The sequence below is a fragment of the Lycium barbarum genome, chromosome 2, assembly GCF_019175385.1.
Source record: "Lycium barbarum isolate Lr01 chromosome 2, ASM1917538v2, whole genome shotgun sequence".
NCBI lineage: Eukaryota > Viridiplantae > Streptophyta > Magnoliopsida > Solanales > Solanaceae > Lycium > Lycium barbarum.
Window position 1 is genome coordinate 138,692,929 of NC_083338.1, and position 16,398 is coordinate 138,709,326.

The 16,398-nt window shown below is 32.9% G+C and overlaps 3 protein-coding genes across 3 annotated transcripts; 2 read left to right on the forward strand and 1 right to left on the reverse strand.

Moving 5' to 3' along the window:
• Nucleotides 1–665: 665 nt before the first annotated feature.
• On the reverse strand, nt 666–1,817 carry LOC132627550 (protein PHOSPHATE-INDUCED 1-like). Its single transcript, XM_060342947.1, has one exon. It carries the CDS (start codon nt 1,736–1,738, stop codon nt 788–790), a length of 951 nt encoding a protein of 316 aa, XP_060198930.1. The 5' UTR covers nt 1,739–1,817; the 3' UTR covers nt 666–787.
• Nucleotides 1,818–6,006: 4,189 nt separating this feature from the next.
• Nucleotides 6,007–7,208, forward strand: LOC132627549 (protein PHOSPHATE-INDUCED 1-like). The gene has a single exon (XM_060342946.1). It carries the CDS (start codon nt 6,120–6,122, stop codon nt 7,074–7,076), a length of 957 nt encoding a protein of 318 aa, XP_060198929.1. The 5' UTR covers nt 6,007–6,119; the 3' UTR covers nt 7,077–7,208.
• A 5,566-nt stretch (nt 7,209–12,774) lies between these two features.
• LOC132622889 (protein EXORDIUM-like 2) lies at nt 12,775–13,929 on the forward strand. The gene has a single exon (XM_060337573.1). The coding sequence runs from the start codon at nt 12,802–12,804 to the stop codon at nt 13,903–13,905; it is 1,104 nt and encodes a 367-aa protein (XP_060193556.1). The 5' UTR covers nt 12,775–12,801; the 3' UTR covers nt 13,906–13,929.
• The last annotated feature ends 2,469 nt before the right edge of the window (nt 13,930–16,398 follow it).

Consider the following 16,398-nt stretch of genomic DNA (forward strand, 5'->3'; position numbering starts at 1 on the left):
TCATTCTTCTACCATTCTGATATGAATTACTTAAGGTATCATTTTATATCACATCTTCGGAAGCTTTCCAACCTAAAACTATGACCTGTCACCCGTCATGAACGTCCCAAATAGAAGAAACATAAAGGAATAAACTGTTCATTTTTGTTATAAACTAATTTTGTTACACTATATGAAATAAAAGAATCCTTGTTGTAATACTTAAACCAAAAAGAGCCATGTTCAACAAGCTAAAACCTTAGGAGAGGTTTGTAAGTTTATCCTTGATAATAAAGAACTACTAAGGCTATTACTTTCTTTGTTTGCCTTTGGATTTTGTTTTGGTTCAAGTTGTAGAAAAACGTATTAGAAAACTTTAGAGAATGTATCAAGTTTTGCTTCTTCTTTTTCAGAGATCTTTGAATAATGCTGATATCTGGAAAATATTTTAAATTAGCTCATTTTCCAAACCGAAAGTATGTCTCGAAAACTAAAAAGCTTTCTTTTGATTTTAGGCCAAATCATATCTTTTATTAACTCCATTAAATCATTCATTTCTATAAAAGGTTGATATCTGCTTAATTATCATCATTACACAACATTGAGTTGCAGTACCAAACATCGTTTGAAACATAAGAATTCCTAAATTAATTGAGGGAGGAAAAGTAGAGTACCAGAAGGTAATATTGACATAAAAAATTTATTTCTCGTATATTATCATATCTCAAACAAATGAACGAATCAACAAATCATATGTTACAATTCTATGCTCATATAGTATATCCTATTTTGTAAATACTAACTCTCTCTAGACCAAAGTAGAACATGAAGATGTAGCAGGATCATATAAAGCAGGAACCAAGTATTTCCTTCCGTTAGTACCATGTGCATTGTAGCTTGCACCTGTAGTTTTGTCCACCAATAAATCACCAGCATAGCCAGGGTAAGCACCCTTAGCATAGACACCAGGGCAAGCAGAGGCAGCCTCCAAAGGCGCATCTGCTTCGCCCTGATAGTAACCATTTCCAAATGGGTTCGTGGCGGTTCCAGCCAACAAGCTAGCCAAGTTGATCACCATACCATCAACACCCACATCGTTGTTTGGTGCACCTAATGGTGGGCTTTGTGGTCCGTAGATAGGCTGGTGGAATGGCCAGGCACAGTAGCCAGGGCATTGAGTCTCTGAATTACCAACCCAAATATAAGTAAATTTGTAAGTTTTGCCCTTAATAATAGCACCTTTGGAAGACCCATGGGTTCCACACCGATTGACACAGAACCCATCAACGGCAACATCTGAGGCGGTCAATACAATGTTAATAGCGTCTTTCTGTTGACCCTTTGATGCCAATTGTACTATTTGTTTCTGGGTCAGTGATTTTCCTAGGGAATAATTTTCGAGGAGCACTTGCTTGCCCAAAGAGAGGGAAAGGGTGTTCTTGGAATTGGCGAGATGGTAGTATTTTTCAGTGGTTTTCCACCAGTCGGCTACAGAAGGATGGGTTTTAGATGGAGTTGAAGAAGAAAGAGAGGTGATGAAATCAGAGACAATGGCTCTTTGGGATGGCTTGAATTTACCATACCAAATTAGATTGACAGAGATTTTGCCGGATAGAAGTGGACCTTTGTGGTACTGCAAGAGCTGATCTTGGACTAAAGCATTGAGCTTTCTTGAAGCAAAGCACACATTAATGAAAGAAATCAATACAAAAAGTGATAAAAAGAAGTGAGTCGATTTCCAGCTGAATGAAGAAGACATTTTTTCCTTGATGGTATTTCGTAATTTGGTAAGACAGTAATGAGAAGTTCAAGTTTGGATGGAATTTAGGAGAAGAGAAGGGAATATGTATATATAGGAGAGAAGGGTGTTGTGATTGTTGCGAAGGTGCTGAGAAATTAAGGGAGGGTGGAAAAGTGACTTTAATTAAAACGCGTTGCCATCTTTCATTTAACTGGAGCTAGCTGCGCAACTTAAGGAAGAATAAACTTTACTGCCAATTAAGTTATTAGCGGTTACTACTTCCGCGGCTCAACAGTTTGACATCACTGTTACAATAGACTTCATGCATCAGTATTCGTGCACCTGTTTTAAAAGATAAAATAAGATTTTTGAATCTTTCGATTTTAACTAAAGATGTGTATAGTTTTTTTTTAAATCTTATAGTCTTAAATTTCTTAAATTTATCATGTAGAATTTTGAAATTGCAAAAATTTTGGACAGGCAACAAAGAAAAATAAGACACTTAAATTGGGACAAAGAGAATAATACTTAATAATTTTAGTGACAAAGCTCAAACATCTCATCGAACTATCCGAAATGGTTCATTTATGTCACTCGTTCATAGTTGAGTTCAATTATGTCATCGTCGTGACACTAACCACTAACAGAGTCATACTACTATCATATTTTACCATGTGGTATTATCTAAACCCTTCGTTAGACAGTTGGCTAATTTGTTTTTCCATTTACTTCTGTAAATGAGGATATCATTTACACAAAATCATGTATATACCATTGGTATAGCAACAACTAGGATAGATCTCTGAAATTTTCTCAAAAATTTAGCCTTGAAAAAATAGATCAATTTATTTCTAGGGTCCGAAGTATGTTAAAGAAAAAGAAAATCCTCTTCTATATATTTTCTCACGCAATTGATGAAAGGATGGTGTGGAAGATCCTTTCAGAGACAGAACCATGAATTGGTGGTTACGTTGTTCATTGATGAGCTAACAGTAATAACATGCCGCGTCTCAGCCATTAACGTTATGGTCATATCTTCTTAATTCTCCCATGCTATTTGCAATAAGTAGAACAATATATACCAATTGCCACCTATTTTTGTGTTCTAGATTGCACCCTCCTCATGTCTGCCTGTCAAGTTACTACTTGGTACTAAAGTCACAACTTAAATTCTACGCTTAACGCGTTATGGAGTAGCTACCACTTTACTCAGCTCCACTTCCAAGTCTTTAGTCATTTGGACAATATTTCAGTTGAAGTTGACAAAAGAAGATTTGAACACTACTAGAAACAAGGAATTAGCAATGGATACATTTTCGTAGTTAAACAACAAAAATTCCATGCTAATCCCATTTTAGTTATGAATGAATTAGCGATGAATTATAAGAAAATTTAATTTATTAGGAGCTATTTAGCTACTAATTAGCGTGAAATTACCGATAAATTTCATAGCTAATTCTATGTTTTCCAGTAATGGAAGTTTCAATAATACAAAAAATAGGTTGACTTTAAGATTTGTGAGGAAAGACTAGTATTTCAATTGACGGATGAAGCAAAACTTCTAGAGATACATTGACAAAAATCTAGTCCCTTTCATCCAATCTATTTCACATCTTCTTTACTTTCTTGTTCAATTTCCACAAAATAAGTCTTGCTTAGTATTATTTGGTATGAAATTGCAATATTAGTTCTTTTTTCTTATATGATGTCTTAGTTCATTCCCAAAATACCCATTAAATTATTGTATCTTATAAACACCCAACGGAAAAATGCAAAAATCCTTGCAAATAATTTGATTTCATGATAAAATTCTAATTTGGAGACGACCCTTTCAATTATTGGCATTTACTACGATACAACATTCCTAACTTTTTCATAATTGTGCATTATCTAATGACGAGTCCGGAGCCTAAAGGTTATAAAAATACACGGTCTTTACCAAAAGGGAATGTCTAAAAATTAATATACCAAAAGGGGTATATCGTGGGCTGATCCACGATATACCCCAAAATTTTTTTTTCCGTGTCAGACTTGTCAACGAAAAAAAAAAGAGTTTAATTGTATAACGTGGATCAGTCCACGTTATACAAGATTGGAATGAAAAGTGGATAATGGGTTTCTGTACTCGGGCTCATGCTCTTAACCATGGAAATGGAGCTTAAAGCACTTGTCCAGGGACTTCAACTAGCAACTGACCACCAACCTTGTCCTGTGGAGATCGAAACGGACTCCAGTGAGGTGTTTAATACCATCAATACTAACTTCCCATTATATAACAATCTCACATCTCAATGCAGGTACTGGGTAATTAAAGAAATTGGGGAATCCACCTATCCGCCATTGATTTAGAGAAGGGAACCAGGTCGCACATGTTTTATGGCGCGGCAAGGAGCTAATGGAGAAGAAAGAAATCAGTAAGTGTTTTTGTATAATGCCACCTTTTGTTATGTATCAAGTACTACTTGAAGATATGGGAGAAGTACACTACTAGAAATTGTATCAGAAACCCATTATCCACTTTTCAGTTCATACCTTATAACTTGTATAACGTGGACTGATCCACGTTATACAATATATATTGTATAACGTGAATCAGTCCACGTTATACAATTAAATTTATTTTTTTTCGTTGACAAATCTGACACGGAAAAAAAAATTGGGGTATATCGTGGATCAGCCCACGATATACCCCTTTTGGTATATTAATTTTTGGACATTCCCTTTTGGTAAAGACCGTGTATTTTTATACCTTTAGGCTCCAGACTCGTCTAATGACCATCAATTTTATATTAGTTGTCATGACATCTAAGGCCTACAAATAGAAAATGATAGAATTAAGTTGGACAAAGAACCAAAGGGGCCAAGGGGACATCTACATGCTTGATTTCTAATCAACGATCCTCCTCTTATGCTATTCGTGTTGATCCATTCAGAGAACTTGGAAGAATGCCAGAGTTCTTATTGTTCTTTTGCCTGGTCGAAATTGGCAAGAGAGCGACTAAATTATTGGCTTCTCCCTGGTTATTTTCGTAATTCTTCTACAAGTTACATATAATATGTCACACTAATAATTTCCTTAGGCGCACCTAATCCTTGTCCGAAATAATTGATCTGAATTAATGATGTTAAGTATACATCTTACTTGGCGCTGAAGTTCGGCACATAATTAGATATAACCTATCATTGTTTCACCGGCCTCTTTGCAGCTACAGTTCAACGTAAGAAATGTTAGTCATATTACACATTTAATGACCTTTTTACCTGATAAGTACTAGGATGACAGCTTATTCTTTTCTTCCCTTGTTTGGCTAGGGAATTAATTTAAAAATAAAATATATAATCCTCGGTTTTTTAAATTTTGTTCTATTTTCGCAATGAACTAAACAGGAGAAGGAAAAAGCTACTGTATTTAGTTTCCGTTCCCTTCTCTATTTCAATGGTGGTTAGCTACTTAGCTCAGCTTATCCCTTCACTTGTTTAATTGCAAAACATATCAATAGGATTTAACTAGGCAACGTGCCAGAACATGGAAAGTATAAGATTAATAAATGAATTTAACTTGTAGTATGTACTAATAATATAAAAAAGTTTACATTATTATATTATTAGTGCAAAATTGCATATTAACTAATTGTAGTAGGTCCCTTTAATCCACACTTATTATAGACGGTTAACCATATACATATTTATGTCATTTAATGTTTAAAAGTAGAAAATCAACATATAAAAATTAAACTTCAGTTTCAGATTGTTTACTAGTTAGAAAATATGAAAAACAATTATTTTGTGTCTCGCCAAACTGACGGTAATTATGTGAGGCTTCTTCCTCACAAGTTAGTAGATCAAAATTTTATACTTTTATACTTTTGGGTCTATAAACTTTTAATCCACTAGTTTTATGTAATAAAAATAAGACTTACACAACTAATTATAATTATATGAGGCGTAAATATTTTTTTAAAATATGTGGGTGGGAGTTCTTTATTTGAAAAAGAAAACCTGATCCGAGCGATATGCCGTGGTTTGACAGTTATCACTCTTGTCTCTTTCTATCTTTGCCTCAAATGTTGACAGACCAAACACCACGTCATTTTTGTTCTTTTCCTGTGACAGTTGGCTGTCTCTTAACTACTCTCCTAAACCCATGGTCCCTCTTCAATCTTAGCTGTAAGTTTGCTGTAATCTATGTGTAGATTCACTCTTAATCTACTCTTCCCATTAAATAACAAGCTCTTTATTAGCTGTAGTTAACTACTATGCCTCTCTTCCCCATAAATTAACCCCTATATAACACTACTTCTCTAACATCCTCTCCTCACTCATTCTCACACCAAGTATTCTTTTAAAAAAAATCTCAGTTCTCAACTCTTTAATTTCTTCTCCATAATTAACCAGACTAATGGCTTCTTTCATTAGTACCATTTCTTTTCTACTTGTTCTTTCTTTGATTCATTTCTCCTTGGCAACAAGGCAACTCGAAGACCAAACTGAGTTGTACAAGTTCCATTACCACAATGGCCCTCTTCTTACTGGTAAAATCTCAATTAACCTTATTTGGTATGGTAAATTCAAGCCCACTCAACGTGCAATTATCTCAGATTTCATGACCTCCTTGTCTTCATCCACTTCAAGAAAAATCTCCCCCAACCAACCATCTGTTGCCACGTGGTGGAAATCTACCGAGAAATATTTCAGTTTACTAAAATCCAAGAAAGCTTCTCCATTAGTCCTTTCACTTGGTAACCAAATCTTGGATGAGACCTATTCTTTAGGTAAATCACTTAATAACAAACACATCAAACAATTAGCAGCTAAAGGTGATCAAAAGAACGCAGTTAACATTGTGTTAACAGCATCAGATGTAGTTGTTGATGGGTTCTGTTCTAGTCGATGTGGGACACACGGATCATCATTAAGTTCCAAAAATAGCCCACCAAAGGGCAAGATTTACAAATTTGCCTACATTTGGGTTGGTAATTCCGAGACTCAATGCCCTGGTCAATGTGCATGGCCATTTCACCAACCAATTTACGGACCACAAGGTCCAGCCTTGGTTGCACCAAACAACGATGTGGGTTCTGATGGTATGGTTATGAACTTGGCTAGCTTATTGGCTGGTACAGTAACGAACCCTTTTGGAAATGGTTACTATCAAGGACCAGCTGATGCACCATTGGAAGCTGCATCAGCTTGTCCTGGGGTTTATGGAAGTGGGGCCTACCCTGGCTATGCTGGTAATTTATTGGTGGATCCTACTACTGGTGCTAGCTACAATGCGCATGGTGCTAATGGGAGGAAGTTCTTGCTACCTGCGTTGTTTGATCCTTCCACGTCTTCATGTTCTACTTTGGTTTAAGGAAAAAAAAAATTAGTTAGCGAGTTAATTATAAAGAGTTGTACTTAGGGATATCTAGATAATAGGATATTCTTTCATTCAGGTTCATTCTTTTGTCTCGATTGATAAATAAAATTATTCCAAATTCTTTTACATGTTTTCTACTATTTGATGGTGTAGCGGTATTGATTAAAACTTGATTCATTTTACTTTCAATATTGAATAGATTAAGACTTTATATCGTCGTCAAAAAGAGTTTTGATTTAAGAATGGCTATATAGTTGAATGGATTGGATAGTGTATGTTCTATTTATTAACTTATGATAGGAAGAGCTAAATATTTGTTGTTTTGGAATAACTTAAATTTGCTTAAATTAGAGACTCTGGTTCGAATTACGACAATGGAAAGAATAATGGTAGAGTTCTCTTCCCCTAATAATGAGCTTTACGTAGCTCGCGCCTAATTAATCGGGATTTCAAAGTGAATACCGAATATCATGTCGTCGCTAAAAATGAATTTGTGCACTATATAGCAATAGAACATGACCAAATGATTTGTAATGGCTTCCAACGGATCCAATTGGGACCTTGTTATATTTAATTAACACCTCGCACATAAAATTGACTCTTATTACACTAAGTTGTGATTAGCTAAACCGAAGATGGTCTGTCGTGCCGTGTCAATAGGTTGGTGCATCAATGCAGGAGCATCATGCCATGTGTTAGCAAGTTGGGCTCGTTTAATTGAAATTGGGCCTAAAAGATGTTGATGGCACTGGCCAGGCCCAACCAAATATTGGCCCATACACACTGAAAGGCTGCCAGATATCCTACTAATTTTATGTATGAATTTGTGTCATTCGAGGATTTTTGGTAAATTAAAGCCAATGCTGGCCCTTATCCTTTTTTGAAGAATTAATAAATAGTAGTTCATCCGACCGCTTAACCAAAAATGCCCGGGTAATGTATATATATCTATATAACTCATGTATAATATGTGTATAATTGTGTAAATTAGTGTATAATCTATGTATATTAGCTAAGAAAAGTAAACGGTAAATCTGACTACTATGAAGATCTCTTCTTTCTTTCCAAAATTTAAGATCTCTGACAAAGGGTAGAAAATAGGAAGAGAGGGGAGGGAATAAACGAGCAAATATTGAATTGAATAGGTACCAATAAAGGTTTATTTTAAGGAGAAAAAATATTTAAGATAATGTCTTTAGATCCATTTTTTATTGAATCGCATACCTCTGATTCCAGGCAATTAACTTTTTTTTTTCCAAGTGAGTAAATCATAGATACTCCATCCGGATCAAAAAAAGAGTCTAATTAGCCTTTTTTCCTTGGATCAAAAAAAGAATCCATTTAGCAAATCAAGAAAGAATTAATCTTATTTTTTCATATTTGCCCCTATTAAGTGTTATATGATCAAATCTCAATGCCTATTTAATTAGGGATAGTTTAGTCAAATTACTTATTTTTGTCTAAGAGTTAGTATTTTCTTAAGAGGTGTGCAAATGGCTAATTGAACTCTTTTTTTGATCCGGAGGGAGTACTTCATTCTTAATTTAAGTCTAAACTATGCATAACTTTCTTTTCAATTATAAAGTTTTCGGTATCACAACCATTCAGATTGTTAAACAGTCAAATAAATTACTGTTAACCGTCAAACAACTTATTCAATTCATATAAACGATTGAAGTGATTATCGTAAAGTAAATATTTTTTTTAGTTGTTACCATAGGTTGCAAAATGCACCTACATCTTACATCTACTATACTGTAGCCTAATTATGTGCACCCTACATCTACTATATTGTAGCCTGTTGATGTATCTCCAGTTTCACTCTCTTCCTCTGTGCCATCACTTAATTTACAAAATTAAGGATTGGAACAAGGTAATACTACTAACTAATTAAGTACTTCAAGAGGTGGGATTAGATTGTAGAGATCGTGCTGTGCATTTCGCCATATGATAAACATTTCTATATGGGTCTCAGCGAGACGAAAGTCAGCCATAGTGACTGGGAGTCACGTGTGGACTCGGCTCTCGCTTAATGGATACACCCGAATAACAGGCTGATGACTTCCAAGAGCTATTATCAATGGAGTCATTTGGCAATTCTCGTTGTCGACTCATTATATCCTGGGGTTGGAGGAGGTTCCAAGGGTTCGGTTGTTCGTTGTTTCAAGTGTACGCTGATGGCATAAAAAATTTATGTCATCAAATCACCAAAAAGCCAACCGCAAGTATTCAATATATATACATACTAATAAATATATGTTGCTAACTTTTAAATGGATATGTAGGCACATAATGGAGTGACATAAGTATTTTTCTTACACTCTGTGTACAAAACCTAAACTCAATATTTTGTAGGGTGCATTCAACTTACGAGTCACAAATTGCTTTTGCCAGAAAATACTTACATGGAAATATGCATCTTAGACATGGGGAGTTAGAAAGGGTAACAAATGCCACCAGCTTATTAGCTCACCTAACCATCATCATGAACTGGAATAATATTTTATAGGTTTGTTAAGCTAAAGTGAGATATTCTAGTGTATATTAGTTACACTGTGACAGCAAGCAATAATAGTTAATTAGTTGGATAATCTTGATGATTCTATAGTATAGCTTATAGATAAATGAAAGAGGTTTAGCTGATAAATTATGAAGTCTTGCTAGCTCCCTACTGACAGACAGAGCGACACCAACCACACAACTCGCCAGCAATTTCGGATCCCTATTAAATTTATTTGGAAGAGATGTCCTTTCTATATATGGAACCATTGCAGCTTTAACTCCTTTTTTCGGTTCTGTGTTTACCCAGAATAAATTGGTTATATTTATGAACTAACTGAAGCAAAGGTGGATCCAATAGTTGAACCTTATGAATTTTTGATTTTAGAATAGCACTTCAAGTACAACTAAGAGTTTAATTTTTAGATATACTTAATAATTTTTTTAATATATAAACTAAGTGCAGATGGAATGGCATACGGAGACGCTTCGAAACTCTGTTCACACTTTTTTATTACTATTTTCGTTTCAATTTATGTGATACATTTTTTTTTTTTAGTCTGTCCAAAAAAAAAATTAATGATACATTTCTAATATTTAGAAACAATTTAACTTGAAATTTTCCCTTTTACACTTAATGAAATGATTTAGAGTCACACAAATATATATGACGTGTTTAAGACCATAAGTTTCAAAACTATTAATTTCTTTCTTAAACTCCGTACTTAGTCAAACTATATTATATAAATTGGGGCGGAGGGAGTAGTCAACTTTGAGATTACTATTTGCAAATATCATAATCTTCATTTTTATGTTTTATCATTGCACAAAGTCGATATTTTCTTAAAGAAACTTAGATATAGATTTACTAATGAATGTATTCAAACATTATAGATTAACCAATGACAGATTCAAAGCGGGATGTCAATAGGTTGATGAAATTCACGACTTTTTTCTGGAATTTATGTGTGTATATATATAGAATATAAATATAAAAGGAAATATGCCTTTAAGAACTAATCCATTCAACTCAATACTCACGGATCTGACCTAAGAATCCGGCATTGTGTTCAACTGATGCACATAGGGCGATCATAATGGAAGTAGACGTACGTGGTCAACAAATACCAAACCAGTATTTAGATATTGGTTTAGAGAAGATTTGATTGAGATTGACAAACAAACGGCTCAATAAGTTTGATACCTTCCACCCACCGTTTAATTGTGAGTGCTAGTTCACTCTGTCCCTCTTCTCCTTTAACTAAAATTATATAATTCCATATTATATACTACAGTAGTATTAGTCTATTACTACTATTGGTTTCAAGTTATTCCTTTAAAACCTTCCCCGACCCTCGATCGAGTTGTCCAGTCATAGTTCGTGCCTTGGTGGGTGGTTGAACAAAGCTGTAATGAACTAAACGAGCTAGATATACTAAGAATTACACAACGAAACTTTCATCTTTTAAAATTTCTTGATTTCTTTTTCCGTTTTGTAAATTTCATTCAATTTTCGGTTAATTATTTTGTTAGTTTTTGCTAATATTAAAGTTCAGAAGAGTGGATGCATGTAAATCTGCTTCATGCTATCTAACTTGGTATGACCCGGCCCCTCCCCCTGCTTAGCTGCTTTTTTGACACTTGTTAACTACACTTAAGGTTGCAATTATATGAAAACGTGTTGGGTTAATCACCTTTTTTAGATTAATTAATGCATGTGCTGGAATTGGAGGCCACCGAAAGGGATACACTTTATTAGCAACTAACTACGGTGCATGGACCATGCATCATTTATTTTAATTGAGTTTTGTTCAAGAGTTATAACTTTTGTGGAACGATAAGTTATGAATTAATTTTTTTAATATAGTTTCGACCAAGTCAAGTTAATCTGTAATAATATAAATGTAATTATTACTAATAGCCTAAGAATAGTGTAATATCCTCATATTACCGATTAAATTGTTCTAAAAATTAAAAAAAATTATTCACACAATTAATTTATATTAATTTGATCCTTTCTTCAAAGTAAAGTTTCAATTAAGCAAACAAATGGACTCCAGAAACAATAGTCTCAAGAGTAGCACATCTAGAAAGTTGTAAAAAATTCAAACCACCCTAGTAGGCTAGCTAGTTGTTTTTAATAGTTAACTGTAGTACTTAAAAGCATGTGATGAACAATCTTAGATTACGCAAAGTAAACTGTACATTTTGGATAAAGCAAAAGGAGGATGACACTGATCAGGTGAATTTCAATGGAATGGATAAAGACAAATCCTATTAAAGAATTATAAGAGGCTTTTGCAAACCAACGCTCCTGTAAAAATTTAAGTTTATTAAGAAAAAAAAAACACTCACCCCTCGAGATAGGTGTAAGGTCTCCATATATTTTATCCTCTTCAGACTTTACTTATGACACTACATTGGGTATGTTGTTGTTGTTAAGAAAAAGAAACATTGCATTATCAGCTTTCTTCGCTTCTTCATTCTCCTTTCTCTGCATGCATCAGTATAGTTTTGTTTCATTTTCTGCATAACTATTATACATACACGATCAGTTTTTCAGTACTCTTAATTAGGCTTTAGCTTTTATACACGAGCATTGAAAAGATTTATATATACTATTAAATAATTTAAATGGGAATTGCAAACTATATATACTAAATGTAAGCAAGCAATTATCTACTACAAACTCGGTGTGTGACCATCTCATCTGAAATATTAACCTCTTAAATCATTAAATGATATGGTCATATGCTTCTACATAGTATCAGACTAGGCAGAGATCCTGTGCTACTTGAAATAATTTTATTATATAGAATTTTTTTTTGTCATACACTACAAACTAGTCTGAAATGTTCTCCCTTTCCCACAAAACACCTTCACCTGTTACCATCTTCTCGAATTAAACTAGCTATTAAAGTATATTTTGTATTTAGGATACTAGCTACTATCCCCCGGTTTTAACCGAAAAAGTGCAATTTGCTCATTAATATTCTTTAGGTCAACTGATCAATCGTAGTGTTTTTCATATTTAACTCAATGCCCGCAACATGCACATCACAAACAAAACCAAATCCTGCCCTTTTTGTCTACTTTCTCAGCACCTTCCCAACTCTTGTTCACGCTCTTAGCACCCTCGTATATATACTAGACACAATTCTATTGTCACACTCACATTCAAAAAACAATACAAAACAACTCTCTTACAATATTCTTATCAATGGGATCCTCTAAACCTATGATCACAATCCTTCTCTTACTATTCTCACTTTTTGTTCTTGTTCCCGTTCCTTCTCTAGCCAATTCAAGAATACTTGCTCTAGTTAAAGAAAAACCCCTTGTCCTAAAATACCACAAAGGTGCTCTCTTAAAAGGAAATGTCACAATTAATCTCATATGGTATGGAAAATTCACCCCTGCACAACGTTCAATCATTGTCGATTTCATCCAGTCTCTTAGCCCTAAGACCAAAAAAGTTACACCACCACCTTCCGTCGCTTCATGGTGGCGCACCACCGAGTCATACAAAGGTGGTCCTTCCGTTATTACGCTAGGTAAACAGATATTCGACGAAAAATATTCCGTTGGGAAATCGTTGACCGACCCTAAACTAGAATCTTTAGCGTCTAGAGCCACTCACGCTAATTCAATCACCGTCATATTGACAGCGACGGACGTAGCAGTTGAAGACTTCTGCATGAACCGATGTGGCATGCACGGATCAACGCGCATGAAGAAAGAGGGTAAATTTGCATCATTTGCGTATGCTTGGGTGGGTAACTCGGCGAGTCAATGTCCGGGTCAATGCGCGTGGCCATTCCAAAAACCAATTGTGGGGCCACAGATAACGCCGTTAGGTTCACCAAACGGAGACGTTGGATGTGACGGAATGGTGATCAATTTGGCAACTGTTTTGGCAGGTACCGTTACGAATCCGTTTGATGGAGGGTATTTTCAGGGTCCAGCTAACGCGCCTTTAGAGGCTGTGTCTGCTTGCACGGGTATATTCGGGTCGGGTGCTTTTCCTGGATTTCCGGGTATGGTTTTGCTGGATAAAAAGACGGGCGCTAGCTATAATGCGCAGGGGTTGAATGGGCGAAAGTATTTGCTTCCTGCTATGTGGGATCCCAAAAGAGTCCGGAGCCAAAATGGCATATTTTTACAGCAATTACACCAAAATAGGCTGTCTTTTTTTTTTTATACCCAAATGGGTATTTCGTTGATCATTCAACGAAATACCCCAGTTACTGTTCATAGCAGCAACTCTTTTTTTTTTTTTTTTGCTATTTCGTGGATTGTTCCACGAAATAGCTTTTTTTTTTAAAATTTTTTGCATTTCGTGGAACAATCCACGAAATAGTTTTTTTTTTTTTTTTTTTTTTTTTGCTATTTCGTGGATTGTTCCACGAAATAGTTTTTTTTTTTTTTTTTTTTTTTTTAAATTTCGTGAAAAAAATGATTTTTTTTTACATATCATGACACAATCCACGAAATAGATGTTTTTTTATTTTATTTCGTGAATAAAAAAAGAAATAGGAAATTATAATTTTTTTTTGTTTTTGCATTTCGTGTATTAAAAAACGAAATAGGATAATTTTTTTTCTAATTTCGTTCGTATAAAAAGGAAATTGGAAAATATATATATATATATATATATTATTTCGTGTATTAATGAAGGAAATTGATTTGTTTTTTTAATTTTTTGCATTTCGTAATCTAATGAACGAAATAGGTTTTTTTTTTTTTTTTTGTATTTAGTGAATAAAAAAACGAAATAGGAAATTATATACATATATATATATATATATATATATATATATATATATATATATATATATATATATATATTGCATTTCGTGTATTAAAAAACGAAATAGGAAAATAAAAAATAGGAATATATATATATATATATATATATTTCATTCATGTACCAATGAAATAGGATGAATATATATATATATATATTTGTGTTTCATTTATAAAAACATTTATATATTCACGAAATAAAAAAAATCTTATTTCGTTTTTTAATAAACGAAAAAAAAAATAGTTGTAAAGTCAAGACATAACTTTATTTTAAATATAAATATAATTCTAAAAAATATAGGGAGAAAAACTAGTTGTAAAGTCGTCAAACTTTAGATGGTCATAACTTTGCGCTCGGACGTCCGATTTACGCGATTTGTTTTTTGATTTTGGGTATTTTTCCGAGATCTATGCACACAAACTGCCAAAAGGCGGTTTGGCCGAGCCGATTTTTAAAAAAACGCCTTTTATCACATTCAATTTCAATTTTTCCCCAAATTGGCATGAAATTTTCAGTTTTATTTACTTATAAGATGATGATACGCAATAGATTTCAACGTAAAAATCCAGGGATAATGTATCTGTGAATGTCAATTTCACTTCTGCGGTTTCAATTTTTGAAAATAAAGCTGACTAATTTTCTCGATATATAAAGTTGACTAAAATAACCTTACAGTTAAACACTAAGTTTTTTGAAAAATATATTTTAAAAAAATTAAAAAATGGCTTTTAATCAATTTGGAATATATATATATATATATATATATATAAGATCAATTTCAAAAATATATAAAAAAAACTGTTTTTTTTTTATATTTCGTGGATTGTTCCACGAAATGCAAAATAAAAATTAAAAAAAACAGTTTTAAATTAAAAAATAAAACAGTTTCGTTAATATAAATAAAACTGTTTTTTTTTTTTTTTTGCATTTCGTGGAACAATCCACGAAATATGTTTTTTTTATTTTTTTATTTTGCATTTCGTGGAACAATCCACGAAATATTTCATTGGTACATGAATGAAATATATATATATATTCCTATTTCATTTTTATATAAACGAAATGAAAATAAAATTATTTTCCTATTTCGTTTTTTAATACACGAAATGCAATATATATATATATATATATGTATATAATTTCCTATTTCATTTTTTTATTCACTAAATACAAAAAAAAAAAAACCTATTTCGTTCATTAGATTACGAAATGCAAAAAAAATAAAAAAACAAATCAATTTCCTTCATTAATACACGAAATAATATATATATATATATATATATATATATATATATATATATATATATATATATATATATATATATATATATATTCCAATTTCCTTTTTATACGAACGAAATTAGAAAAAAAATTATCCTATTTCGTTTTTTAATACACGAAATGCAAAAACAAAAAAAAATTATAATTTCCTATTTCTTTTTTTATTCACGAAATAAAATAAAAAAACATCTATTTCGTGAATTGTGTCATGATATGTAAAAAAAAAATCATTTTTTTCACGAAATTAAAAAAAAAAAAAAAACTATTTCGTGGATTGTTCCACGAAATGCAAAAAAAAATTTAAAAAAAAGTTATTTCGTGGAACAATCCACGAAATAGCAAAAAAAAAAAAAAAAAAGAGTTGCTGCTATGAACAGTAACTGGGGTATTTCGTTGAATGATCAACGAAATACCCATTTGGGTATAAAAAAAAAAAGACAGCCTATTTTGGTGTAATTGCTGTAAAAATATGCTATTTTGGTTCCGGACTCGATCCCAAAACGTCAAAGTGCAAGCCACTCTTGTGATATTATATTGCCAGAAAAGGAAAAGGACATATATATATTTTGAGATTATTTTGAATTTTTATTATTGATTTGTTCATTCGATTTGGAAATTATGTGTTGTACAATAATCTTTTCACAAGTTGAACATTCCCTTTTTCTCATTTAAATTCATTCTTTCGTTTATGTTTCTTTTTTCAAGATATGGCATTTGTAGGCATAAAAA

What these genes read in the sequence shown, in the direction of transcription:
- LOC132627550 (XM_060342947.1), bottom strand. Translation starts at nt 1,738, where the DNA reads ATGTCTTCTTCATTCAGCTGGAAATCGACTCACTTCTTTTTATCACTT.
- LOC132627549 (XM_060342946.1), top strand. Translation starts at nt 6,120, where the DNA reads ATGGCTTCTTTCATTAGTACCATTTCTTTTCTACTTGTTCTTTCTTTG.
- LOC132622889 (XM_060337573.1), top strand. Translation starts at nt 12,802, where the DNA reads ATGGGATCCTCTAAACCTATGATCACAATCCTTCTCTTACTATTCTCA.